This window comes from Littorina saxatilis, linkage group LG9 (genome assembly GCF_037325665.1).
Source record: "Littorina saxatilis isolate snail1 linkage group LG9, US_GU_Lsax_2.0, whole genome shotgun sequence".
NCBI lineage: Eukaryota > Metazoa > Mollusca > Gastropoda > Littorinimorpha > Littorinidae > Littorina > Littorina saxatilis.
Window position 1 is genome coordinate 55,179,405 of NC_090253.1, and position 26,752 is coordinate 55,206,156.

The 26,752-nt window shown below is 44.0% G+C and overlaps 1 protein-coding gene and 1 long non-coding RNA gene across 3 annotated transcripts in view; one reads left to right on the forward strand and one right to left on the reverse strand.

Moving 5' to 3' along the window:
- LOC138976512 (AP-1 complex subunit beta-1-like) overlaps positions 1-24,753 on the forward strand; it is a 31,736-nt gene extending 6,983 nt beyond the window's left edge. The window contains exons 7-23 of one of the 2 annotated variants that reach the window (XM_070349374.1): positions 7-75; positions 577-643; positions 1,223-1,377; positions 2,047-2,187; positions 2,680-2,845; positions 4,644-4,732; positions 5,354-5,456; positions 7,658-7,756; positions 8,130-8,386; positions 9,150-9,390; positions 10,448-10,537; positions 11,310-11,455; positions 12,124-12,253; positions 12,783-12,954; positions 21,166-21,320; positions 22,160-22,195; positions 23,735-24,753. In XM_070349374.1, the coding sequence (XP_070205475.1) occupies positions 7-75; positions 577-643; positions 1,223-1,377; positions 2,047-2,187; positions 2,680-2,845; positions 4,644-4,732; positions 5,354-5,456; positions 7,658-7,756; positions 8,130-8,386; positions 9,150-9,390; positions 10,448-10,537; positions 11,310-11,455; positions 12,124-12,253; positions 12,783-12,954; positions 21,166-21,320; positions 22,160-22,195; positions 23,735-23,809 (2,191 nt within the window). In that variant the 3' untranslated portion in view covers positions 23,810-24,753. The remainder of the gene's footprint in view (positions 1-6; positions 76-576; positions 644-1,222; positions 1,378-2,046; positions 2,188-2,679; positions 2,846-4,643; positions 4,733-5,353; positions 5,457-7,657; positions 7,757-8,129; positions 8,387-9,149; positions 9,391-10,447; positions 10,538-11,309; positions 11,456-12,123; positions 12,254-12,782; positions 12,955-21,165; positions 21,321-22,159; positions 22,196-23,734) is intronic. The other variant, XM_070349375.1, reaches the window with a different exon arrangement.
- An 88-nt stretch (positions 24,754-24,841) lies between these two features.
- Positions 24,842-26,330, reverse strand: LOC138977471 (uncharacterized). Its single transcript, XR_011459293.1, has 2 exons — positions 25,841-26,330; positions 24,842-25,085 (listed from the first exon to the last, which is right to left on the reverse strand). It is a non-coding gene; the product is annotated as an uncharacterized lncRNA (long non-coding RNA).
- Positions 26,331-26,752: the final 422 nt, after the last annotated feature.

The following is a 26,752-nucleotide window of genomic DNA, read 5'->3' on the forward strand; positions in this document are numbered from 1 at the left end:
GTGCAGGTGGGGTCAGGTATTCATCCTGGATGCCATCTCCAACTACAACCCCAAGGATGACAAGGAGGCACAGAGGTAAGTACAAAAATCATGTTGAATAAAATTTCTGCTGCAACAATATGTGAAAAAAGTGATTGTTTTTTTAAATGTGTTTAATTTTTTTTTAAATTTTTACTGTCTTTCAGCTTACAACCTTTTTGACAAGAGAAGTGAATGTTATCAGAACTCCCTGACTCCCCTAAACACGGGGTATGGCTGCCTAATTAGCAGAGAAAAGTATAGTCATACGCGTAAAATCCCACTTGCGCAAAACAGAAATGTACGTGGGAATTGTAGATGAACGTAGAAGAAGAACATCTTCCAAAAATAAACATACTTTAAACCCTCAGATATATGCACACATTTTATTTATGAATTAGCAATGTCTTTAAAAATGCTGTCTCTCTAAAATTGCGCAGTATTAGCTTTGTGTGGTTTATAAACTGAAAAGAACATGTATACCTGGTACAATACTGTTGAACAGTTTTGCTGACCAGAGAATGTTTGTGGTGACAGTAGTGTTATGGTGTGTTGCAGTATCTGTGAGAGAGTGACGCCTCGTCTGGCCCACGCCAACGCTGCTGTTGTGCTGTCGGCCGTCAAGGTAAGCATTGATAGCGGTGGATGTAACTTTTACACAGTTGTTGGTAGAGCTTATGAATCTTGCAGTGAACATGGGACGGTTACAGGTTGAATATGTTAGGTGTAAAACAATTTTTGACAGGCATTGAAATAATAAAAAAAAATGAGACATTGAGCATTGGAAGTGTTCCAGTTTTGGGTCAGAGATAGCTAGTTTTTGACCCACTCTGTGCTGGGATGCAAATACATGTAATAAGTTTGGAATGGGGTGGGAGGAAGAAAGTCTTAACAGTGACAAACATCTGATGAAAATGTTTCATATGTGTAATATAATGCACCCCCCTTCTGCTTGGCCACATTAGCAGTAGTTTACACAGTTTTTTGTTTTGGAACAAGTTTTGTTTTGTTTTTCTGCTATTTTCACCCATCAACATGTGACCATATTTCAGGCAAAAGATTATTAATAGAATACATCTGTCGATAGAACAAATCTTCAGTCAACTCAAAGTCCAATAACTGTAAATTGGTTTCAAAAATACTCTTTTAATTTAACAAAAACGTTTTCACCGTAATATTTACCAAAGTGGTGCGGATGTTACAGGTGATCATGAAGCTGATGGAGATGCTGGACCCTCACAGCGACTACATCACCATGCTGGTCAAGAAACTGTCACCGCCCCTCGTCACTCTGCTCTCCGCTGAACCCGAGATCCAGTATGTGGCACTGCGCAACATCAACCTCATTGTGCAGAAAAGGTACAGAGAGAAAACAGTTGTTTTGTGTGTGTGTGTGTGTGTGTTTTGTTGGTTTCATGTTTTCTGTGTCATTTCTTTATGTGTCCGTAAATCTCTCTCATTCGAACCTATTCCTTGTCGTATGCATTTAGAGTGCCTACTACCCTTTGTTTTTCAGATCTGTTCTTTCTGAATTTTTTTTTCTTCTCATCAATTGAGGAATTGTGGGTATAACTCTGTGTGGTGTTGTATGGGTTGTGGAAGGGTGAATACAATCCTCAGGCTAGTTACTAACGAGGGGTTAGTCTGAAATATGTGGACAAGGAGCTTGTGTGGATTGTTTGTCTCACTAAAAGCAAGGGTAATCACTCTTGCACAACCCATACAAACCCAACTGTTATCGACGAACATCGTGTATTTCCTTAAAATAAAATAAAAAGTTTATAAATATATATATATATTTATGCATATTTTGTTTTTTTGGGTTTAGATAGCAATCTGTTAAAGTCTCGCTGCAAGATATTGTAATCCGTATGTTTGTTTCTCCTGTTAGGGTCACCACCATAAGCTTGAGCTTGTTGTTGATTCTTAACATGTATCATTATGCATTGTCCATAAATTGTTGAATATAACACTGTTTAAACCACACACACAAAAATGTAATTCACAAAATATTTGTAATTGTGGCAGGTCTGACATTCTGAAGGCGGAGATGAAGGTGTTCTTTGTGAAGTACAACGACCCCATCTACGTGAAGCTGGAGAAACTGGACATCATGATTCGTCTGACCAACCAGGGCAACATTGCTCAGGTCCTGGCCGAACTGAAAGAGTATGTTATCATTTCAGTTTTTGGGGTTCAGGGAATGAATGGATGGAGTTGCTGAGAGGAGGTTGGAATATTTGAGAGTTGAGGGATAGAGGAAAGAGAAAAAGAGTTGTCGTGCTTGAAAGAGATGTGGTGAGCTCTTTCAGTGAGCATCCCCCCACCCACCCCCTCCACACCAACACCCAACCCTGAGCCTAGCCCCCCCCCCCACCATTACCACCCCCACACGCACACACACACAGAGACACACACCCATCCTGGGGCCACATTCCCTTCTTCAAAATTTTGTTTAATTCTGTTTGAGATTATCTGCTACATAGGCTGTAGAAAACTTCAAACATGTTCAATGTTTTAATGTAAATAAAGAAGGTGAATTTTTTTCTCTGTTCTATTGGGTTTGCAACGTTTGTTTGTTAGTCAAGTTCTGATGATCAGTCTGAGTTGTTGAGAATTTTGCCAGATTTCCCACATTAAGGATGGCTTCTGGTTTTCCAGGTACGCCACAGAGGTGGACGTTGACTTTGTGCGCAAGTCGGTGCGAGCCATCGGTCGCTGTGCCATTAAGGTGGAACAGGCAGCCGAGCGCTGTGTCAGTACACTGCTCGACCTTATCCAGACCAAGGTCAACTACGTCGTGCAGGAGGCCATCGTCGTCATCAAGGTTTGCAACCACTGTTAGATTTGATTGAAAAAATTGTTTAAACATTTTTGTATTTGTTTTCTTTTGATTTATTTGAATTCTCTGTTCATTGTTTGCATATGTTTTTGTTATTTTTTGCTGGCACTCAGGTGTAAAATTTAACTATTTTGTTTTGTAAAATTGAATTTGTTTTTGCTTGACTCTTAGTGCTGTTCACTCATGTTACTTTGTTTTAAACCAAAAGCACCTCTTTCAGTGCTTTGCTGCTTTGCCATTTGTGTTCAGTACCGTACTTTCCGGGTCATAAGGCGCGACTTTTTTCCTCGAGTTCGACCCCTGCGTCTTGTATAACGAAGCGCCTAATCTGTGTATGAAATACGAAAAAAATCAAAGAGACCGCTTGAGTACCAGTCAAACAACTTGTGATAATGCATGTTTCAGCTACTAGGTACTGCCCTGCCTTTGATCTGGCCGCACACACAGATTTCCACTCTGTTAAACTCGGTCACTGACCCCGATGCAGGAAGTGTTTCCTCTCTCAGATATGACAGGGGAACCACCTCTCATGGCAAAAACTGGGTCATTGACCCCTGGGAAGAAGGTCGTGTCTTTTAACAAGGCCACCCAGCTATCACAATGCCTTTGATCTGGCCGCACACACAGAGCACACATATTTTCACTCAGTTAAAGTCGGTCACTGACCGGTCACTGACCCCGATGCAGGAAGTGTTTCCTCTCTCAGATATGACAGGGGAACCACCTCTCATGGCAAAAACTGGGTCATTTTGGTGCGCCCTATCGGCCCCCTGCGTCCAATGGGTGACTGGATTACAATATTTTTTAAAAAGAAGGGGGTGCGTCTTAGATAACGAAGCGCCTTGTCACCCGGAAAGTACGGTAAGTTTTTGAAAATAAACACATAATTAACATCTCTATCCAAGTTCTTTTTTTATATTTAGTCAAGTTTTGACTAAATATTTTAACATCGAGGGGGAATCGAAACGAGGGTCGTGGTGTATGTGCGTGTGTGTGTGTGTGTGTGTGTGTGTGTGTGTGTAGAGCGATTCAGACTAAACTACTGGACCGATCTTTATGAAATTTGACATGAGAGTTCCTGGGTATGAAATCCCCGAACGTTTTTTTAATTTTTTTGATAAATGTCTTTGATGACGTCATATCCGGCTTTTCGTGAAAGTTGAGGCGGCACTGTCACGCCCTCATTTTTCAACCAAATTGGTTGAAATTTTGGTCAAGTAATCTTCGACGAAGCCCGGACTTCGGTATTGCATTTCAGCTTGGTGGCTTAAAAATTAATTAATGACTTTGGTCATTAAAAATCGGAAAATTGTAAAAAAAAAAAAAAATTTATAAAACGATCCAAATTTACGTTTATCTTATTCTCCATCATTTGCTGATTCCCAAAACATATAAATATGTTATATTCGGATTAAAAACAAGCTCTGAAAATTAAATATATAAAAATTATTATCAAAATTAAATTGTCCAAATCAATTTAAAAACACTTTCATCTTATTCCTTGTCGGTTCCTGATTCCAAAAACATATAGATATGATATGTTTCGATTAAAAACACGCTCAGAAAGTTAAAACAAAGAGAGGTACAGAAAAGCGTGCTATCCTTCTTAGCGCAACTACTACCCCGCTCTTCTTGTCAATTTCACTGCCTTTGCCATGAGCGGTGGACTGACGATGCTACGAGTATACGGTCTTGCTGAAAAATGGCAGCTACTTGACTAAATATTGTATTTTCGCCTTACGCGACTTGTTTTTCTTTGACAATGTTTGCATGTTGTTTTCAGGACATTTTCCGCAAGTACCCCAACAAGTATGAGAGCATCATCGCCACACTGTGTGAAAACCTTGACACACTGGATGAGCCTGAAGCAAGGTCAGTACCAAACACCTTTTCTTTTCAACCATGGCATTTTAAGAGTTAAAACTACCTATGGTTGGGAAATGCCTCTGTGTCTTGTGGGCATGTACAAACTTCATTCAAGCATGTGTTTTCTAGTAAGGTAGTTATCATCTAGTCTGCATCTTGCATGTGGACTAACGTGCTTAGGGTTTATGAGACCCATTAATCAGGGTACAGGTTATGCTCACTGTCGGGTCTAGTCCCAACCTTAGTGCTCGAAACAGGAGCAGGCCTTGTGCAACCGAGTCAGTAGCCAGTTATAGTAAAATATCAGATTTCCTGCGAGCGGTTGGGTTTAGAAAAAGAACTGTTGTGTCATCCGAGGGAAACTACATGGCGGGGAAAAAACGGTCATACACTTAAAACCTACTTGTGCAAAAAACAAGTGTAAGTGAGAGTTTCAGCCCATGAACGCAGAAGAAGAAGAATTCGAGGAAAACATTCAGGAAAATATCAGGAAAGGAGGTCTGATGAAACATTTGTGTGTTAGAATCAAGACCTTGCCCTTGCCTCAGTGCATGTTACTCAGTCAGATTTTTGGGGGGGAAAATAAAGCTAAGCATCTATCTTCAATCAGTTTGCATTGAATTTCAGAGCTTCAATGATCTGGATCATCGGAGAATATGCTGAGCGTATCGACAATGCCGATGAACTGCTGGAGAGTTTTCTGGAGGGCTTTCAGGATGAGAACACGCAGGTAAGCCTTTCTGAATCTCAACGAGCGATGTGTAAACATGGGCTGGACGTAAACCTGAAAATGTTATTGTAAGGAAGTTGATGGGCAATAAGAAAGCCTCCCAGTTGGGGCTGGTACGGGGGGAGGGGGCGAGCATGGGTGTAGAAAAACAGTCACTGTGTAGACAGGTGGCAAACATTTCTGCTTGTTAAGTGTTTCTTGTATAGAATATAGTCAAGTCCTTTGTACTGGAAACTTGCATTCTCCCAGTAAGGTCATATATTGTACTACGTTGCAAGCCCCTGGATTTTTGATTAGTGCTTTTGTGAACAAGAAACAATTAACAAGTGGCTCTATCCCATCCCCCCCCCCCCCCCCCCCCCCCCCCTTTTCCCGTCGCGATATAACCTTGAACGGTTGAAAACGACGTTAAACACCAAATAAAGAAGATTTCTGCTTTGTTCATATAAGTGTCAGACTTTTCTGGCTTTTTCTTTTTTTTCTCCCGAGTGTATGACTTCAGTTTAGACTTCCTCATCTGATTATTGTGCACATCCCCTTAAAATGCATACAGCCCCAAGACAGCTGCGTTGTCTTTTGAGGCTTCATAATGCTGCGTCGCTCACAAGAAATAACGGTTTTAGGTGTGACGAAAAAAAGAACAGGGCCTGAGTACGGTGATAAATACAAGATTTATTTTACAACCATTTGAAAAATACATACATCCCCCGTGGCTGCCCACATAACGGAATCGTTTTTCTCGTGTTTTGAACTTGCCAGTGTTACAGCACAGAGCAGAGTCCGTCCCCCACTTTGCTTTGTGTACATCTCGTGGCCACCCAAACACCTGCACAACGCAACATTTTCACGAGAAAAACACGTTTATTTGTTTGCTTTGTCTGTATTACACATTTCTATTTACATTTACCACTGACACACCAAATTGTATACTTTAGTTTGCAAGTGAATCGTTATCATACAAAATAACGTTATCACGAGACGAACAGAGATCTCAGAGATCGTCTTCTTCTCAACTGTTTCGCGCAAATCGTGTAATATCTATTTTTGCGGAAACCTCCCGAAGAAATGCAATCTCAGCGGCTTCCACCTGCAACATAGTCATGCTTATTTGGAATGTGACGTCCTGTTCTTCGTCAGTCACACCAATATCGAAAACTAAGAGTCGCACAGAACCAGCGCCCTTCCATTATCAGCTCAGAGAGGGCACAGTCAGTCTGGTCCATTTTTGACTCACATGCGAAGCAAAAGTGAGTCTATGTACTCACCCGAGTCGTCCGTCCGTCCGAAAAACTTTAACGTTGGATATTTCTTGGACACTATTCAGTCTATCAGTACCAAATTTGGCAAGATGGTGTATGATGACAAGGCCCCAAAAAACATACATAGCATCTTGACCTTGCTTCAAGGTCAAGGTCGCAGGGGCCATAAATGTTGTCTCAAAAACAGCTATTTTTCACATTTTTCCCATTTTCTCTGAAGTTTTTGAGATTCAATACCTCACCTATATATGATATATAGGGCAAAGTAAGCCCCATCTTTTGATACCAGTTTGGTTTACCTTGCTTCAAGGTCAAGGTCACAGGAGCTCTTCAAAGTTGGATTGTATACATATTTTGAAGTGACCTTGACCCTGAACTATGGAAGATAACTGTTTCAAACTTAAAAATTATGTGGGGCACATGTTATGCTTTCATCATGAGACACATTTGGTCACATATGATCAAGGTCAAGGTCACTTTGACCCTTATGAAATGTGACCAAAATAAGGTAGTGAACCACTAAAAGTGACCATATCTCATGGTAGAAAGAGCCAATAAGCACCATTGTACTTCCTATGTCTTGAATTAACAGCTTTGTGTTGCATGACCTTGGATGACCTTGACCTTGGGTCAAGTTCACATGTATTTTGGTAGGAAAAATGTGTAAAGCAGTTCTTAGTGTATGATGTCATTGCTAGGTTTAGTTATTTGACCTTGACCCTGAAGGTCAATGTCATGTCAAGGTCAAGCATGTGAGTCGTATGGGCTTTGCCCTTCTTGTTTCTGGTCATTGATTTTAGCCAGAGAGAGAATAGATGATGTCTATTTAGAATTAAGTAGCATTGAAAATGTAAAACCACCTGGCTGGAAGGGCATGTTTCTGCCTGAGGGGTAGCTGTGATTCACATACCCCATGAACTGACACTGCATCTGTTTGTGTAGGTGCAACTGCAGCTGCTGACAGCCATTGTCAAGCTGTTCCTGAAGCGCCCCACAGACACCCAGGAGCTGGTGCAGCAGGTGCTCTCACTGGCAACACAGGTAACATTTCTATGCAGGTGTTTAGTTTTTTTCTTATGATTAAGGATGGGTATTTGGTCATGGTATGAAGTGCGTTTAGTAGGTTTGTGTTGAAAAGGGCTGCAGACATGTGTGTGATAGTGTATGTGTGTGACTGTGTGAGTGTGTGCATACATGCAGGCACATGTGTGTGTGTGTGTGTGTGTGTGTGTGTGTGTGTGTGTGTGTGTGTGTGTGTGTGTGTGTGTGTGTGTGATTGATACCTGCAGAAATGTCATAAATAAAACAAAACACACATGACAAACTTGCATTTCACAAGAACACTCTTTCACTGAACCACCAACTACCAACCAAAACTCCAACAGTAAAACATTCTCTCCCTCTCCGTATCCAGGACAGCGACAACCCTGACCTTCGCGACCGCGGCTACATCTACTGGCGTCTGCTGTCCACCGACCCTGCCGCTGCCAAGGAGGTGGTGCTGGCCGAAAAGCCGCTCATCTCGGAAGAAACGGACCTCCTGGAACCCACACTGCTGGACGAGTTGATCTGCCACATCTCCAGCCTGGCGTCGGTCTACCACAAACCTCCCAACGCTTTTGTGGAGGGCAAGGCCTCCCTGCGCCGCTCCCTGCCGCCCAGATCGCAGTCGTGAGTCTTGTTGGTACTTTTGGTGGTAGGGGGGTGTGTGGGTGAGGTGGGGGAGAGGGATAGGTGGAGGAGTTGGTTGGGGGGGAGGGGGAGGGTCAAGGCCTCCCTGTGGCGCTCCCTGCCTCCCAGATTGGAGGAGAGAGAGGGGGGGGGGAAGCAGCATGGTAAGAGAATTTCGAATGTCTCAGAAATCTGTGATTCATTGTAAAAGTGGTGGTTGTGAGGGGGGGGGGGGGGGGTGCAAGGGAGAGAGAAAGCAATGTGAAGAGATTTGAGGTTGGGAGGTACAAACTGAGGACATGGTGATTAGCCATCATCTTTGTTAAAAAGCGCTTTACAGAGGAATTATGACATCAAGTGAAAATGTGACTCATCACACCATGTAACAGTGCAGTCTCACTAAGTCTGTGAGGTCTAGCTTTTTTGGAATTGACTGGTATCTGCTGAATCCAAGATGGCAGCCCTCACCTTCTGTTGTTGTCTGTGAATTATTGTTGCTAGAAAGAAAACGTTTGATTTGAAAACTTCTTGTCATGATGTTGAGATTCGACCTCACTTTAAAAACGAAAGACGTCTGATGCTTTCATTCTTTGCCGCTACTAAAACAAGCGTGTGCAAGATTGTATGTACCACGCTTCCGTAGCATGACGGGTTTGTTAGACAATCAACGTAATCTCGGGTAGAAGAAAACTCTGTCCCATGACCAAGTCTGAATAGCAGGTACTGTTGACATGCCTTGTACACTTAAAATGTGTGTCTGCAGTGACAGCATGGATGCGCAACCAGCCAGCAGCTTGGAGTCTCCAACAAGCAATGTCTCCAGCGCTCCCCAGGCCACGGTCATTCCCGGTGCAGACTCGCTCATCGGCGACCTCCTGGACATGGACCTGGGCGGCCCCACCCCCTTCCAGCAACAGCAGATGTACCAACAAATGCCGCAGCAGTCGCAGCCTCAACAGAGCGGTGTCGTCGACTTCTTGGGAGGCGAAGGTCTTGATTCTCTGGTAAGTAATAGTAAAGTGAGTTATTTGCTGATAACAATAAATACATCTCTTTTGTATGATTGATGTTTGGAGATGTTGTTGAGTGTACTCTGGCTTTAACACTCTTGGCACAAAGAAAGTGACTCATTTAAATGAGAAGATTACGTGTACGGTCGTTTGCAAACACCCTGCCCTACAAGCGCCTGTTTTCTGTCTTCAGAGGAATGTTTGACAGTGTTTGGAAATGAGGAGGATGGGTGAAGAATGAGCATCACAGACTGTTTGCTTGGGCCAAAGCTCAAGTGAATGAATCAGGGCTAACACCTTTCCGGTTCTCGCCGGAAATCCGGTTTTTGAAAACTTTTAAAACCGGAAAATCCGTTTTTTTAAAGTAAAACTTTGTTCTTTGTCCCTACGAGATAATAAAAAAAAAAGCCTCACCTTCATGGGGGCGCGGCCGTGGACTTTCGGGTTTTCCACTGATAAATAGAGGAAGTAAAGTTATGTACAAGATTGTCAATAGTATGACTCAATGAAATGAAATGTTTGAGCCAAAAGATATAAGGATCCGTGGCACAAAAGCACAAATGATCTTCTTCTCTTCTTTTTATTATTCCATTGAAGAAGATCACCAAGTTCACAAACGAATTATATCCAAAACGCAGACGAATAGTATCCAACGATGTTGACACGTCAGCGAAAAAGGGTAAAGTGAAGATGGCGCCCGCGTGACCGGATGACGCTGGTTTTGGCGCCAAGCACTGCTAGCGCCATCCGGCAAGGGCGGCCACTCTGGGGTATAACTCTAGTTTCACTTTCGTTTTCCTTTCGGTAGTTAAGGGGCTATATGCAAAATAACATTGTGTTGGTAAGTATAAATAAATAAGAAAATTATTATAAATTTTCATGTTTTCTTTTGAGTATTAAAAGTAACTGTTTGAATGTTATAACTTTAGTTATCTTCCTTCTTTCTGCATGAAACGAAAATTCTGCAGTTTGCGCTAACAATTACGTTTTTCTTTTAATTTGAGTGGAAAAACCTGTTTCATCATTACAGTTGACTTTCTTCTTTCCACAGCTTGGTGGAGGCGGGGGAATGGACAGTCTTGGTGGTCTGGGCGATATATTTGGTGCAGCCTCCTCAAACTCCTACGTTCCTCCCGCCGAGGTAAAAATATTAGAAATGTTACAAGTGATATTTGTATATGGTGTCGTCTTCACTCAGTTTTGTGAAGCATAGGTGACTTTGTGAATCTCTTTTTTCTCCTTCCTCCGTGAAAGGAGGAGGATAAAGTAAAGTGACTTTAACTTTAAGATTTTCTCAGTATTTGTTTAACCCTTCCGCTGCCTGTATCGCGTCAGCTGACGTCCTGGGTAACTTGCTTTAACCCCTTCACTGCCACAGTATAACAGCATTATCCGAACGGTCTATGGGAAAGAAATGTGTTTAGAACCCCTACAAGTACTTGGACAGTGGTTACCTCCTATTTAGTTTTCAGAAATGTCCTGAAATGTTGTTGACACAAATCCCACGTATGAGATATGGTTATGGGCGTAGGACAAACCGAAAATGACCACGTATTACATACGGGGTGGGCAGTGAAGGGGTTAACGGGCAACAAACTGTTCAATAAACAACAAAGAGTACAAAGAAGAACAACAAACAATGTGTGCATATGTGGTGTATTCATTTATACATCAAGGACTCGTTGTAAATTGTCAATTCAGGTAAATTCAGGTAATGGTTTGTATTCAAATATTTGCTGTCGGTGAACAGGTACAAATTTTGGAGCTCATGGTTCATTTCTCTGTGATAGCCTAGCAGCCTTTAACATGTGTTATAGTTAGTTACTGGTTGACATACAACATACACAGCAATGATTTATTTCACAGTTTATGCTGCAGTTTTCAAGGAGCAACAATTGTGGCTTTTGTTGCAGGTGTGGTTACCAGCGTCTAAAGGCAAAGGTCTGGAGATAAACGGCACCTTCGCCAGGAAAAACGGACAGATCTTTATGGAGCTGACATTCACCAACAAAGCTATGCAGCCAATGGTAGGCTTTGCCATACAGTTCAACAGAAACAGGTGAGCTTGTGTTATCGGTCTTCTTGCGTCTGTGTCGTATGATATTGGTTTCCACGTAACGCCATGGCTTGCAGGGTGTTAGACTACGTTTTACGGGTGAGGAAATAGCTCTGTCGGTAGTGGCGCTGGCTTCAAAACCAGTTGTCACTAACAGCATGGGTTCGATCCCCATGTTTGGCGAGGGATTCGTTTCCCAAAGTCAACTTTGTGCAGACTCTTCTCGGTGTGCCAACACTCCCGTGTGCACGCATGCACACACTAAAGAACCTAAGTTCACAGTCTAGATTACAGAGAAGGGGTCCACTGCATAGCAAAGTTATTTCTTATTATTAATATTCTGTATCTTCATTTGCCAATGATGTGCTGACCAGACTATATTTTAGGCTTGACTCGACAAGGTTTGTTTGTGTACTGTTTCAGTTTTAGAAAATTACTCAGGCTTGATTCAACATGCTCTGTTTGTGCACTGTTTCAGTTTTAGAAAATTACTCAGGCTTGATTCAACATGCTCTGTTTGTGCACTGTTTCAGTTTTAGAAAATTACTCAGGCTTGATTCAACATGCTCTGTTTGTGCACTGTTTCAGTTTTAGAAAATTACTCATGCTGTGTTGATCAAAATTTGTTCTTCAGTCTTGATTGAACATGGTGTGTGTGTTGATGTTTGTAGTTTTGGTCTGACGCCAGCCTCGCCCCTGCAGGTTCAGAGCCCCCTCATCCCCAACAGCAGTGCCAGCGCGTCTCTCCAGCTCAATACGTCGGGACAGATTCAGAAGATGGACCCCCTCCTGATGGTGCAGGTAAGACTTTCTTACAACTTTCACACCAACATTGGACGGGCGCAGTGGCCTAGTGGATCAGACAATGGCCTCCCATGCAGAAGGTCGCAAGTTCAAATCCCGGCCGCACCTGGTGGGTTAAGGGTGGAGATTTTTCCGATCTCCCATGTCAACTTATGTGCAGACCTACTAGTGCCTTAACCCCCCCCCCCCCACCCTCTCCTCTCCTCTCCCCTCCCCTCCCCCTTTGTGTGTACACGCAAATGCATTCGGAAAGATCCTGTAATCCATTTCAGAGGGCATGGGTTATAGAAATACGAAAATACCAAGTGTGCATCCCCCAAAAACGGCGTATGGCTGCCTGAATGGCGGGGTAAAAATGTTCATGTGCATAAAAACCATGGGAGTTTCAGCCCATGAACGAAGGAGGAGGAGGTAGCATTGTTTATAGCGGGTGTTCTGTGATCTGCATAATTATGTGTTCCCCAGCGTGCGAGATTAAGTGACCTGAGAGGCATTGGGTTAAACTGTTGTTTGTTGCATGGACCAGGTGGCGGTGAAGAACAGCATCGACGTCTTCTACTTCAGCTCCATGATCCCACAGCATGTCCTGTTCACCGAAGACGGAGAGATGGACAAGAAAGAGTTCCTGGCATCGTGGAAAGAGATCCCCACCACCAACGAAGTGCAATACGTCATCACCGATGTGCAGCATAATGCCGGTACGTTGTATGTCTGGACACCTGCTTTAGAACTAGGCTCGACGGACGAAGTGGTGCAGTGGTAAGATGTCGGCCTCCTAATCGGGAGGTCGTGAGTTCGAATCCCGGTCGCTGCCGCCTGATGGGTTAAGAGTGGAGATTTTTCCGATCTCCCAGGTCAACTTATGTGCAGACCTGCTTAGTGACTTAACCCCCTTCATGTGTACACACAAGCACAAGACCAAGTGCGCACGGAAAAGATCCTGTAATCCATGTCGGAGTTCGGTGGGTTATGGAAACACGAAAAGACCCAGCATGCCTACCCAACGAAAGCGGAGTGAAGCTGACTATGCTCTCAGAGTATAGTGTGGGGAACCCAAATGGGCAAATGAGCTGACACGTCACCAGAACTTGTGGAACGCTGTAGAAGAGCTAGGCTGTACAGTGGGATCTCCCTTTTAAGACTCTGTTTTCTCACTGGTTTTGTTCGGGCGGGGATGTAGCTCAGTCGGTAGCGTGCTGGATTTGTATCCAGTTGGCCGCTGTCAGCGTGAGTTCGTCCCCACGTTCGGCGAGTTATTTATTTCTCAGAGTCAACTTTGTGTGCAGACTCTCCTCGGTGTCCGAACACCCCCCGTGTGTACACGCAAGCACAAGACCAAGTGCGCACGAAAAAGATCCTGTAATCCATGTCAGAGTTCGGTGGGTTATAGAAACACGAAAATACCCAGCATGCTTCCTCCAAAAGCGGCGTATGGCTGCCTAAATGGCGGGGTAAAAACGGTCATACACGTAAAAGCCGTGGGAGTTTCAGCCCATGAACGAACAAACAAACAAACAAACTGGTTTTGTTCATAACCTCTGTAAATTTACCCCCATATTAAGAATCCCTCCCTTTTCTACCCCACCTATGTTGACCAAGGTTTTTATAGCCGAGACCAGCTGTGCTGCAGCAAGGTCACTCAGAATTGTAGGAACTGTGTATCAACACGATGGAATGCAGGCGTTAGATGGACGTTACAAGAAGCGACTGAAATGACTGTGTGCACGGATATATCCGTACCTGGGAGACAATGAGTTAAGACCTGATTAAATTACATATTCCTACTCCGAATCACATGTAGCATTAACGCCCCGGAGATGCTAGGTTCTGTACAGGCTAACCGTCTAAGGGAAGCAACCCCAACCACAAAAGTGTAAACGTAGCCATGGTAATGCCCATACACCCGGGGAGTTACCTCCCCTCGTGCATGCCATGTCACTACTGCTACTGAACACGTGGTTCATATCATTCGACCTTACAGCTTTCGAGGGAGCAGGTTGTTGTATTTTTGGGCTCCCCTGTGGCTGCGCTGTTTGGTGTTGTTTTGACACCCACCGGCCACGTTACCGTCTATCTTGCCTCCTGCTTCGTAGTTGGTGAGCTCTTTCCATTTTGGTCATTATTTTGACAGGAAATTTGTTGTAGTTGCTGATTTTCGTCCGTGTTTGGACCTGTGATATTTCAGTGACTACTGTTGGCCGCCATTTTTGTTGTCAGCATGAGTTGACAGATTTTTGTGGCTAGGCCGATGTATTTTGGAGGTAAACGTAATTTTACCTTCTTACTTGCTTGCTGCTTTGTTTAGTTGGTAAGCTTGTTCCTTCTTGTCTTTAGTTTGACAGGAATTTATCTATAGTTGCTGACTTTTTGTCCGTTTGGACTCCTAAATGCGTTTCAGTAACTTATCTTGTGGCCGCCACTTTCGGTTGCTCAGCTTTCCTGACAGCTTATTTATGTGGCTAGGCCTATGTTATGGTGAGGTTTTCCTTACTTTACCTGCGTTTTTGCCTTCTGCTTTGTTAGTTGGTAAGCCATTTCATATTTCGTCATTACTTTGACAGGAATTTTTGTTATTGCTTAATTTTCGTCCGTTTTGGACTTCTAAATTTTGTCCAGTAACTTATCGCTTGGCCGCCATTTTGTGTATCAGCGTCGCTGACAGTGGTTTACTTGGCTAGGCTTTAGCAGGTATCTACCAGTCCGTAGGACTTGTCGTGGTTTCGGATTTAACATGTTTGTTATGTTTTGTTCGTTACTCTTTCTGCCTCGAACAAACACTTTGTGGGGCAGTCATATACTGTTGTACGTCCTGTTTCTTCTCCTCGCCTTCTCTGCCGTTAGCAGATCAGGTGTTGCAGGTGTCTGCGTTATCTTTGTGAAGAAATTTTCGCGTTCCAAGCCTGCGTCTTCCGTTGGTCCCGCTGTCTGTGGGCGACGTCACCTTGTTGGCTTCTTTGACGCTTCCGGCCGAGACGTTGTCTAGGGCGGATGTTTTGCTTCTTCGTCTTCTACCGCTGTGGTTGGCGATTCAAGTAAGTCGAGCTGGTCCACAGGCCCTCGTGAGGCCGTCGGACAGTCCCTGCTGGGACACAGCTCTTTTCGGCGGGTTCACGACCCGCAAACCCCTGTTCAGTCGCACCCTGGCTTCACTGAAGACCATTGTGTGGCTGAGCAATGGCGGCAGTTGGTTCCGGCTACTTCTCCGACGTACGCACCCGCTGGGGTCGTTTCCGGAGTTGTCTAGCCGTTTCCGACTGCTGCGCTTCCGGCACTCGCCGGAAGCATAGGTCCCCCGATGTACGCACCCGCTGTGGTCGTTTCCGGGGTTGACCAGGTCCCCCGATGTGCGCACCCGCTGTGGTCGTTTCCGGGGTTGACCGGACGTTGCCCCCCGGGCATTCGTCCTCTGTTCAGTCGCACCCTGGCTTCCTCGAAGACCATTGTGTGGCGGAGCAGTGGCAGTAGCCGTTTCCGGCGCTGCGCTTCCGGCACTCGCTGGAAGCATAGGTCCTCTGACGTACGCACCCGCTGTGGTCGTTTCCGGGGTTGACCGGACGTTGCCCCCCGGGCATTCGTCCTCTGTTCAGTCACACCCTGGCTTCCTCGAAGACCATTGTGTGGCGGAGCAATGGCGGTAGCCGTTTCTGGCGCTGCGCTTCCGGCACTCGCTGGAAGCATAGGTCCTCTGACGTACGCACCCGCTGTGGTCGTTTCCGGGGTTGACCGGACGTTGCCTTTAGGGCATTCGGGCTTCCGGCCTCCGGCCTCGCATTCGGCGCTTCCGCTTTTCGCGGTCTCGTCTGGTGCTTTCCGGCTCCGCCCGGATTTACTGCTCCTTTCGCTTCCACTTCCTCCCGGATGTCGGTAGCTGAGGAGCAACGCCAGCCCTTCGGGCAGGTGTTGTCTCAGCTCTGGCCGATGTAGTCAGCGTTTCAACCTTCGGTTGTCGCGTCGACTGCCGTTCCGGTTCCTGCGGCTGCAGACTTGCCGTCTTCTCTCTCTTAGCCTGGTCGAGGCATGAGTTAGGACGACGTCGGGGGGGACGGATTTCCGGTTTTCCGGTTATGCCGTTTCACCGGCCTTCCACCAGTACGTGGACTTCGGTTTTTTCGCCGGTTGTGTCGGACATTCAGTCTGTCGTCAGCGATTCCACACGTGCTGGTTATTGGGAAAAAGGCTTAACGCTGTCCTCTAAGCTGCGGCAGAGGTCACGTCGAAGGTTTTCCCGGGCGGGGCTTCGGCCTCCTACACTTCCTGTCTGGAAGCATAGGTTCTCCATCACAAGCGCACGTAGTGGCTTGTCTGGGGTTGATCGAGGACTGGCCTACGGGCGTTCGGGTTCCGGCCCCAGTCCTCTTCTGTTCTGTCTCACTCTTGTTCCGTCGTGGGCATTTGTGTTTCACAAGTGCGGCAGCCGTTGTCGGCGTGGTGTTTCCGGTTTTACTGGAAGCATAAGTCCTCCATTTCAAGTACACGTTGCGGTTTTGACTGGAGTTGACAGAGGACTGGCCTACGGGCGTTTGGGCTTCCGGCCTCAGTCTACTCTATGCAACTTTCGCTTCCGTTTTTTGCGGTTTTGTCTGCTGCATTTCCGGCTCTGTTCGGATACACTTCTCCTCTTCCTGACACTCCTTCGGAGGTCGGTGGGTGAGGAACAGCGGCTGGCCTACGGGCATTTAGGCTTTTAGCCTCAGCCGGGGCAGTCTTCACTTTACCTGTTGGGTGTTGCGTTTACTGCCTATTCAGTTCGGGTGGCCCTGGACGTTTCCCCTATTCACGACCGTCAGTAGGGGGATAAGTCAGGTCTTTTTCCGGTTGGATGGTTTTCCGGTTTCCGGTCATCTCATTCAAGTCAAACAGTTTCAAGTCAAACAGTTTATTTACCAAATGCAAAGCACAGGATTTTGTTATGGTGTATGCATAAAACTTCACACTCCTTCCACACGCATATATCACAACAACTATGTACAGACAAAGTGTTCAATCTCACTGGGCCCACTACGTGTGCACACCAACCAGACAGTTCAAAACGGACTGGTTGTTCCTTTAGCACCAATCTGACAGGAGCAATCACAGGTTGCATGGATAAAGATAAATGAATTCCCTAAAAATCATATCTAAAAATATAGTCATCAATATAATAAATCCGAGTACATGCTAACACAGTTATTCAAGGGACACAACCCTTACATCTATTAAGATATTTCATCAGTTTACCACCAGCAACTGTGACTTCGGTTTGCGTTCGTAGCTGAGCTATTCTGGTTCTCAGTCTTTAGTCAGCAATCGAACACGTTCTGGATTTCCGTCGAAGCTCAAGCTTCGGCTCAGGATTTCCCTTGGGTGCATCGACATTGGTGGCTTCCTTGTTGGTTGACTTTGTTGTCGATGTCGGACTTCCGTTCCGTGAAGATAGGATGTTTTTCTACTTCCGGTTCCTTAGTCACCTTTTGTAGGTACCACGGTTTGCAGGTTTTGGCTAGGCCATCTCCTCCCGAAGGTGGTATCTCTAGTGTTTTGGTTCTGCCGCTGTTTCTACTATGGTTCAGTTCCGGAACATGCTCAGCCTTGGCTGGCTTCGGCTACACGGGCTTCACCTTTTGTTCCTTCTTGCTTATTCAGCCTTTGGAACTTGCCTCCTTTCTCTACTCTGTTGGCCAGCCCTTGCTAGGGTGAGCATGGAGCAGATGAGGCTGCCCTTCCTTCTCTACGCTCGTACGGCGGGTGTCGGAGGGACTCGTTTCTTTCGCATTCTCAGTTCCCTGAACAGTCAAAGAGAGTCGCTTAAACTTTGCCTGCAGTAGAGATTCAGTCGAGTAGAGATCACCAGGTCTCTGACTGCTTTTCAAGGGTTGAAGGAAGGTAAGGCTAGCATACTCAGAAACATGCTTAGCAGAAGCATGCTCATTCCTCTGGTTAAGCTAAGCTGGCAGCCAATAGGCAGCCTTGGCCGGGCAACAGCCATTCCACGTTGCGGCGATGGTGGTTGTTGCCTTCCCGTTTCTTGTGGCTTGTGGGGTTCTCTGGCTTCAGGTTACCCCTGTTTGGCCACAAACGTTCGGACTTTGGTCCTTGTTGTCTTTCATCGAGTCGGACTCTGTCTTTCTCTAGTGATCAGACGCGTTCTGGTGTTTCGTCCAAACTTAAGGTACACTTGAGTTGGCCTCGGAAGTAACATTCAGGTTTTCCTGAGGGGGCATTGTCTTGGACAATGGATGTTTGAGGAGTAGTTCTTTGTGGCTTTCCTCCTCTCTCTCAGGTTTTGGCTACTCTTCTCCTTCGGGCAGAGGTTTAGCTAAGGTTCGGTTCCTGTGACTTCAGTCTTGGGCCTTTCCTCTCTTCTTCCTCATCTTAGTATGAGGCGAGTCAGGATGACGTCTGTTGGGTCGGGTTTCCTTACAGTCGCCCGGCTACAAAAGGCAACTTTGTCTAGGGCGGTTGTCCGTTTTTCTCCGCGTTGGACTCTGTCTTCAGACAGGGACAGACGCGCTCTGGGTTTCTGGCCAAACTCAGGTAGGCTCTTGATTTGGCTAGGAAGTTAACTGCCTGTTTTTTCCCTGAGAACTCTGGTTTCGGGAGTCTTATGGCTGGCTGGCTTCACGGTTTACGTTTACCAGTCTTGGTTTTCTGCTTTCGGTTTTTGATTCACTCTCGATTACCTTCAAGCAGACTGTTTTGGGAACATTCTGGCTTTTAGCCATTTTGTTTATGGTTGCCAGTCACATCGGTTTTTGACCACAGTGGGTCCTCACTTCCGGTAGCTTACGCACAGTCGTAAGTGGCTGCTGTCGGGTGCTACCTCTCTCCCTGCGTTCGCAGGGACTGGTAGGGGATAACTGGCGACCTTCTATTTGTGAGTTTTCTCTTCGAGGTGGACTCTGGTACTTAGTGCTTGGATGTCTCTCTCTCGCTCTTTCGTGGGGATTGGTCACTCTTATTTTGAGCTGACTTCTTTCTCACAAGCCTTTTGGGCTTTACTACATCCCAAGGTTTGCAGACTTTGGCATGGTTGTCTTAAGGTCACCGCGGGGGTTCGTCCTTCTCAGTTGAGGGGACAACCTTACGCACGGATCTTCTCAGGACATTAGCATTTCCTTCCAATAAAAGGGGGGGGGGGGAAGCTTGTCTTTCCCTTGGCTCGCCAGGGTTATTAATCCAAGGCTTGGGTCTATTCCTGTGCTGTTTTTTTACGGCTAGGAGATTGGAAGAAGTGCTGAGCACAGCTTTCTGGATCTCTGAGGTTGTCTCTTTCGCTTTGCCTGAGATACTTCTCGGCTGTCAATCAGGACTTTCCTTGGTTCCCTCACTGCCTGTTGGCAGTGGGCCAGCCCTGGCAAGGGCTTTTGAGTGGGTTAGATTTTCTTTCCCACTGGGACCGCCCTGATTCTTTGGCAGCGGTCCAGGTTTTTGGCAAGGTTTTTTGAGTGAGTTAGATTTTTCTTTCCCACCGCCTTGTTGTTGTAATCTGCTACATGTGATTCGGAGTAGGAATATGTAATTTAATCGAAAATTTTATTGTAAATTTTCATTTAATAAATATACCTACCCGAATCACATAGTATATTCCCTCCCGCCAACCCCGCTTTTGATTTGGAGAATTTATTCTTTAGGTCGAATGATATGAACCACGTGTTCAGTAGCAGTAGTGACGTGGCATGCACGAGGGGAGGTAACTCCCCGGGTGTATGGGCATTACCATGGCTACGTTTACACTTTTGTGGTTGGGGTTGCTTCCCTTAGACGGTTAGCCTGTACAGAACCTAGCATCTCCGGGGCGTTAATGCCACATGTGATTCGGGTAGGTATATTTATTAAATGAAAATTTACAATAAAATTTTCGATTATCTCAGATTTGTGGAGGTCGTTTGTGGGTTCTACTGTATGTCTGAAACTATTCACAGTTTTTGATTGAAGCTTCATGTAATCCTCAAACGCCTTAGGACGCTCCCATCGACCAGTTTCCGAAGGATGATCTTTTTAAACAAACACATAAACAATGACGTAGTTTGAACTGGACAGTCCGGATGATGTGGGTCGTGGCCGGGCAACCTATATGGAATTAAAGAAGGATTTTACAATGTTTATCCCTATTAGGATGGCGTGGGTAGTGTACGATCCATACTCTGCAAAGAGGCAGTAAAGAGTTAATCCCTATTACGATGGCGTGGGCCGTGTACGACCCATTCTTTTTGTGTTGAATCCTTCTTCTAAAGTATGGGTCATACATGACCCACATCATCCGGACTGTGTAGTCCAAAGCGTGATCCGGTGGAGGTAAAGTTGTCAATAAAGGGAAACACAGGTAATGTTTCATACAAACATGTACTTTCTGGCATAACCGGCACGGTTGGCCTAGTGGTAAGGCGTTCGCCCCGTGATCGGGAGGTTGTGGGTTCGAACCCCGGCCGGGTCATACCTAAGACTTTAAAATTGGCAATCTAGTGGCTGCTCCGCCTGGCGTCTGGCATTATGGGGTTAGTGCTAGGACTGGTTGGTCCGGTGTCAGAATAATGTGACTGGGTGAGACATGAAGCCTGTGCTGCGACTTCTGTCTTGTGTGTGGCGCACGTTATATGTCAAAGCAGCACCGCCCTGATATGGCCCTTCGTGGTCGGCTGGGCGTTAAGCAAACAAACAAACAAACTTTCTGGCAGCGAAGACAGCAGACCTGTCTACCCTTACTATTTTGGATTAATTTGTTACTATTTTATAGGATTTGGGGGAAAAAATACTTCATTTGAGTCCAGTCAAATGTGCTTCAAAGTAGGTTTGTCTTGCTAACGTTGGCGTTTGTAGCCACTGGGTTACTATTTTTGTCATCAGATTACTAGTATTTGACTTGACCATTACTCTTGTAAAATTTTGGGGTACACGGGTCGGGAAGAGGTAAATGTTGCTTTGTGTTGCAGACACGGTGTCACAGAAACTGCGTAACAACAACATTTTCACCATCGCCAAGCGCAACGTGGAGGGTCAGGACATGCTCTACCAGTCCCTCAAACTGACCAACGGCATCAAGGTGCTGGCCGAGCTGAAGATCGCCCCCGGCAACCCCAACTTCACCGTAAGTCTTGCTTAACTTGTCACCGATAACGTCCAGGGAAGACTCATACAGTTCAACCTGTTAAAATTAACACAGAAGGACCGAGAAAAAGTAGTCGCTATGGAAAGGTGAATTATGTTTAGACAAAAACTCGCTCGAGCAAAAGTGGTTGTTATAGACCAGTGATCGCTATGGAAAGGTGAATTATGTTTGAACAAAAACTAGCTCGGGTTTTTGTGTGGTTGTCGTTGTGAGCAGGTGGTTGTTGTGGAGAGTTGGTCGCCAGGACAGGTTCCACTGTAATGAACCAAAGACGCTCTTTTTGCTTTTGTTTTCTAAAGGGATACTTTTGATCTGTCGGTTTTTGGGGACGTTTCTGGAAAATGTAACAAATCTGAAGAATCTGGGAAATCCACTGTACCTTCATCTAGTTGCACACAGCACGACTTACTTAAAAACGCACCTCAAGTATGGTAATTAATCAAATCAAAGTGAGTGAATGAGCTTCAGGGTGTTGCTTCTCTCCAGTGTTGGAAACAAAAAGTAGTCCAGTAGCGCCACCTGGTGGCAAGAAAGCCTGCATAAAGCGGAAGCTTGACGTACATAAACAAGGAAATAATTCAGGGGAAGTAACCCAACAGCTCTCACAAAGAGTGCTCTTCCTTTGCCTGTTTAACGACAATTGATTAGGCTTTTAAGATTCTTGTTTTTGCAGATTGAAAGAATTCCTCCTGCTTGGTAGCAATTATCATGTTTTGAGAAAATGTATTCCGTAGACCAGGAATCCAGACAAGGGTGGTGTATGTATGTGAGTATGTATGTGTGTATGTTTGCATGTACAGTATGTGTGTGTGTTCCAGGTAAACAACACGACACCTGTGTGTGATACTTTACATGTGAGTTCTTCCAGATAATACCCTAAGGTTTTTTTAATAATTTAAAAAAAAAAAGGTCTTTGATAACGTCATATCTGGCTTTTTGCAAAAGTTGAGGCCACACTATAGTGGCCTCCTTTTTTTGTTAGCAAATTGATAGAAACTTTGGTCAAACAATCTTTGACCCAGTCCAGACTATGGGATTGCATTTCAGCTCGGAAGCTTACACATTAATTGATTAGTTAGCTGTCATTAAAGTTGAATTTTCACAAACAGATTCAACAATGATTGCATTGTATTCCTTATCAAATCCTGAATCCATAAATATATACATATGTTATGTTTACACTGAAAATGTGCTCAGAATCAAAGAAAATTGAGTTATGCAAATTAGGTCTTATGCTGGCATGCTTTGCCGACCCCAACTTGACCAGTCTCAGTTTTCAGGTTTTGGCTAGCCAAGTTTTGTTAGGCTCGACGGTGACTAGTGCCAGTTTTTAAGTGTCAATCTGTTAGTTTCAGGCCGACAGCTTGACAGTGTTTTGATATCGCTTGACGAGACTTGTTTATTTTTTTTTAGGTATTATCTCTTTAAATTTCATTTGATGAATCAGGATGTGTGGGGTTCTGTTATATGGGTTTCCAGGAACTTGTATGCCTCTATTACAATCATATTTTGCTGAGCAAACACAATATTTTTAATTTTTTTTTTAAATGAAGTCTCAAATGTTACGTTTTTACTGTGCAATCAAAGCAGAAAGAAGAAGCATCAGTATGTTGCTGTGCTAGAAATGTACAGTTTATCTTGTTGGATTGAACCGCACAGGCTGAGGGAAGCAACAGTTACTTGTAGACTGGCTTTCTTGAACGAAACCCCCTCCCTGATTTTTGTTCAGAACATTAGTAAATTTAACCTCAGCATAGACCCCCCGCGGGTTAGGGGGAAGAATTTACCCGATGCTCCCCAGCATGTCGTAAGAGGCGACTAACGGATTCTGTTTCTCTTTTTATCCTTGTTAAGTGTTTCTTGTATAGAATATGGTCAATTTTTGTAAAGATTTTAGTCAAGCAGTATGTAAGAAATGTTAAGTCCTTTGTACTGGAAACTTGCATTCTCCCAGTAAGGTAATACATTGTACTACGTTGCAAGCCCCTGGAGCAAATTTTTTATTAGTGCTTTTGTGAACAAGAAACAATTGACAAGTGGCTCTATCCCATCTCCCCCCTTTCCCCGTCGCAATATAACCTTCGTGGTTGAAAACGACGTTAAACACCAAATAAAGAAAAGAAAGAAACCCCTCCCTGATTTTTGTTCAGAACATTAGTAAATTTAACCTCAGCATAGTGGTTTTGAGACCCCCTCCCTGATTTTAAAATGATTTTTGTTCATAACATTAGTAAATTTACCTCCATTTTAAGACTGTGCCTCCTGTTTGAGACTTTATTTTCTGATTTGTGAGGTGGTTTTCGTTTGTTTGATTTTTGAATTTTTGTTGTTGATTTTCGAGGTTTTAAAATGTGGGTTTCACTGTATTGACGTCTTTTCCTTGTGTTTTTCAGCTGTCGATGAAGTGCAGGGTGCTGGATATCTACACTGGGATACAGACTGCCTACGACACCATCCTGCACAACTGAGCGCACACACACCTCTTCTTCCTCCTCTTGCACCATCATCCCTTCTTCTGTAGTCTCACGTCTCACCATGGATCATAGATGTGGACCGGTGTGTTACACTTACAACATGAAGACATTGGCCTAGAAAAGTGTAGATTCTGTGGTTTCTGTAGAAAATGACTAATTAATTTTCAAGTTTAATTTTGGTGATACACATCCTTCTGTTCTTTGATGTAGACTATGAAAGAGTTTTTTCCCCATGCAAGTGATTGACTCGCGTGACTGTGACAGAACCAAGATGGATCAATACCCCGCGTTGGAAATTAAAGATTTAAGTGAACAAACTTTCTGCCCTGAAGCGGCCATTGCAGTTCGATTGAATTTATGATGATGAGATAATGTAGTTGCTTTTTGTCTGGAATTCAGTTTAGCACTGATCGACTTTCTCATGGAGTTTTGAAAGATGAGAATGTAGACTAGTGAATCATCTTCTCTTCTCAGTTACAGATCAGCTTCCTAACGTGGTTGATTCTTGTGCAAGTGCAGGCATTTGTAATGTAAATGTATGCCATTGCCCTGACAGGTATGAAATGGTTGTGCTGAAAGTAGAAGGATTTAGTGTGGGAGCATAAAAACTGTGTACAAAAAAATAGAAAGCAGGATGTGTTCTTGTATTTGTTTGGTATTTGAAGGATTCATGTAAGAATCAGAAAAAATACTGAGAGTACAGGTACTGCTGTATTTGTACGTATTGGAGAAGAGTGTTTGGAAGCACACGAATTGTGCAGAACAAACTCCTGAGATTACACTATTGGAAGTTCATTTATGTGGAGGGCTTGTGATTCAATCATTCCTGTCTGTAACCATACAGAAATACATGTACTGGAATATAGTTGTACATCATTTTGTGTATACCGTTTTATTTCAGCGGCAATAAATGTGAACTATTAAACATGAATATGTCACAGGTTGTCATGTGTTCTTTGTTTTATAGATAGTGTTTCTTTCCCTCTGTGTACCAGTCTCTCTTTTTGTCACATACACACATAACAATTGAATTTTTTGTTCACCATTTTATTTCCACATACAAAATTAATAATGTCACTGACATCAACTGACACAAAGCACAAAATAAAAGATGCTTCCATTCAGATCTGAACACAAAGACAGAGACTGATGATGATGATAATGATGATGATGATATTGATGCTACAAAGATACAATGGATGATGACTGTACGCAGTGATGGAGTTGGAATTACCATGTCGGAGCAGTATTGGCCAATCTCCGCATACGCCTGAAAAATGGAAAGGAAGTTGTTTACCATTTACATAACGGCAGCAAAAATATATGAAAAAAGCTTTAAAAGTTCTAGGATTTTGAAAGCGCAGAAAATGTTCACTACAAACACCAATTTGATTTTGACACATCCTCTTTTCTGTTGACAAAAGCCAAGACTTTGAGAGGGAAAAGAGAAGAAAAGAGGAGAAATGATTGAGTCCTAAACCAACATAACATTGTTTAACATGCTTCCAACACCGACAGATCTAGGCTTTATCATCTCTTAAAAAATAAAATAAAAAAAGGCCTCAAGAATCGTGGTAATTTTGAGGATTTAAGTTTCACAATATCAGCAAACGATACACTGAAAAGATGTGCCACGGGTAAACGTGTGGAAGACGGCGCTAATATCCAGACCTTGGAACCCCTGTTTTTCACAGTATTCTCAAACAACCTCCGTGTATTTTCAGAAAAATTAGCATACACAGCATTTGAACATCCATGATTCAAACATGCTTCGCACGCGTCTGTTAATTAATATTACCGATACATTTATAAAATATCATTCTTTCAACGTTTACTGACAATAACTGTAATCATTTGTCAAAATACTGGAACGGCTTTGGGATGCGCTTGTGAAGAAAGTAGTCTGGGAAATTTTTTTACCGTACTGATCGTATTCTTGACAATTTAGCGTACAAAATACGACGAAATCGTGTGGGTTCCCAGGTTTGAATATTCTGTGCTTAAAACACTCTCACAACTACTTGCCTTGTGTTTCTGTCTTGGTCGCGTATCTTTTTCTCCATTTCTGCGTCTGTGAGTGTTTCAAGAAAGGGGCACCAGGAATCGGCGTCACTTTGGTTGCGAATGGCAACTTCTACGGCAGGGAGAGGTGCCTCGCTGCACAAACAGGAACACATACATGTGTTTGAATATCAAAAGACCAGACTGCTTAAAACATCAAAGTTTTAATTTTTTTACTCTGAGTACAAGTAAAAAGCAATTCCGACATGTGAATTTAACAAGAAGAGCAAACGCTCGATCGAGTCACTTTCGCAGTTCTGAATATTATATGAGGCATCAGATGGACAGGAAGAAATTGCTATTCACAACACAATACAGATGTAAATAATTTGATGTAAAGAATAATCCTATAAAGTTTGAATCAAATCCGATGAATAGTTTCAGAGATATGATATTTCAATTTTTTTCCTTCAAGACATACCTGTGACCTTGAAAAAGGTCAAAGGTCACCAAAGCAGACGTCAAAGTGTAGAGGTCACTGGAGTCACGTTCACATAAAATTTGAGCCCGGTCACTTTTATAGTTTCCCGAGAAAAGCCCAACGTTAAGTTGTGTGTTGCCGAACAGAAAAGGCTAGTTATCTCCCTTGTTTTTCTGATAACGTTCGTAAAAGGCTACAGATGTAAATACTTTGATGTAAAGAATAATCCTACAAAGTTTCAATCACATCCGATGAACTTTGTCAAAGATATAAAATGTCTAATTTTTCCTTTGACGCTGACCTGTGACCTTGAAAAAGGTCAAAGGTCAACGAAACCATCGGTAAAGTGTAGAGGTCATTGGAGGTCACGACTAAACAAAATATGAGCCCGATCGCTTTGATAGTTTCCGAGAAAAGTCCAACGTTAAGGTGGTGTCTACGGACGGGCCGGGCCG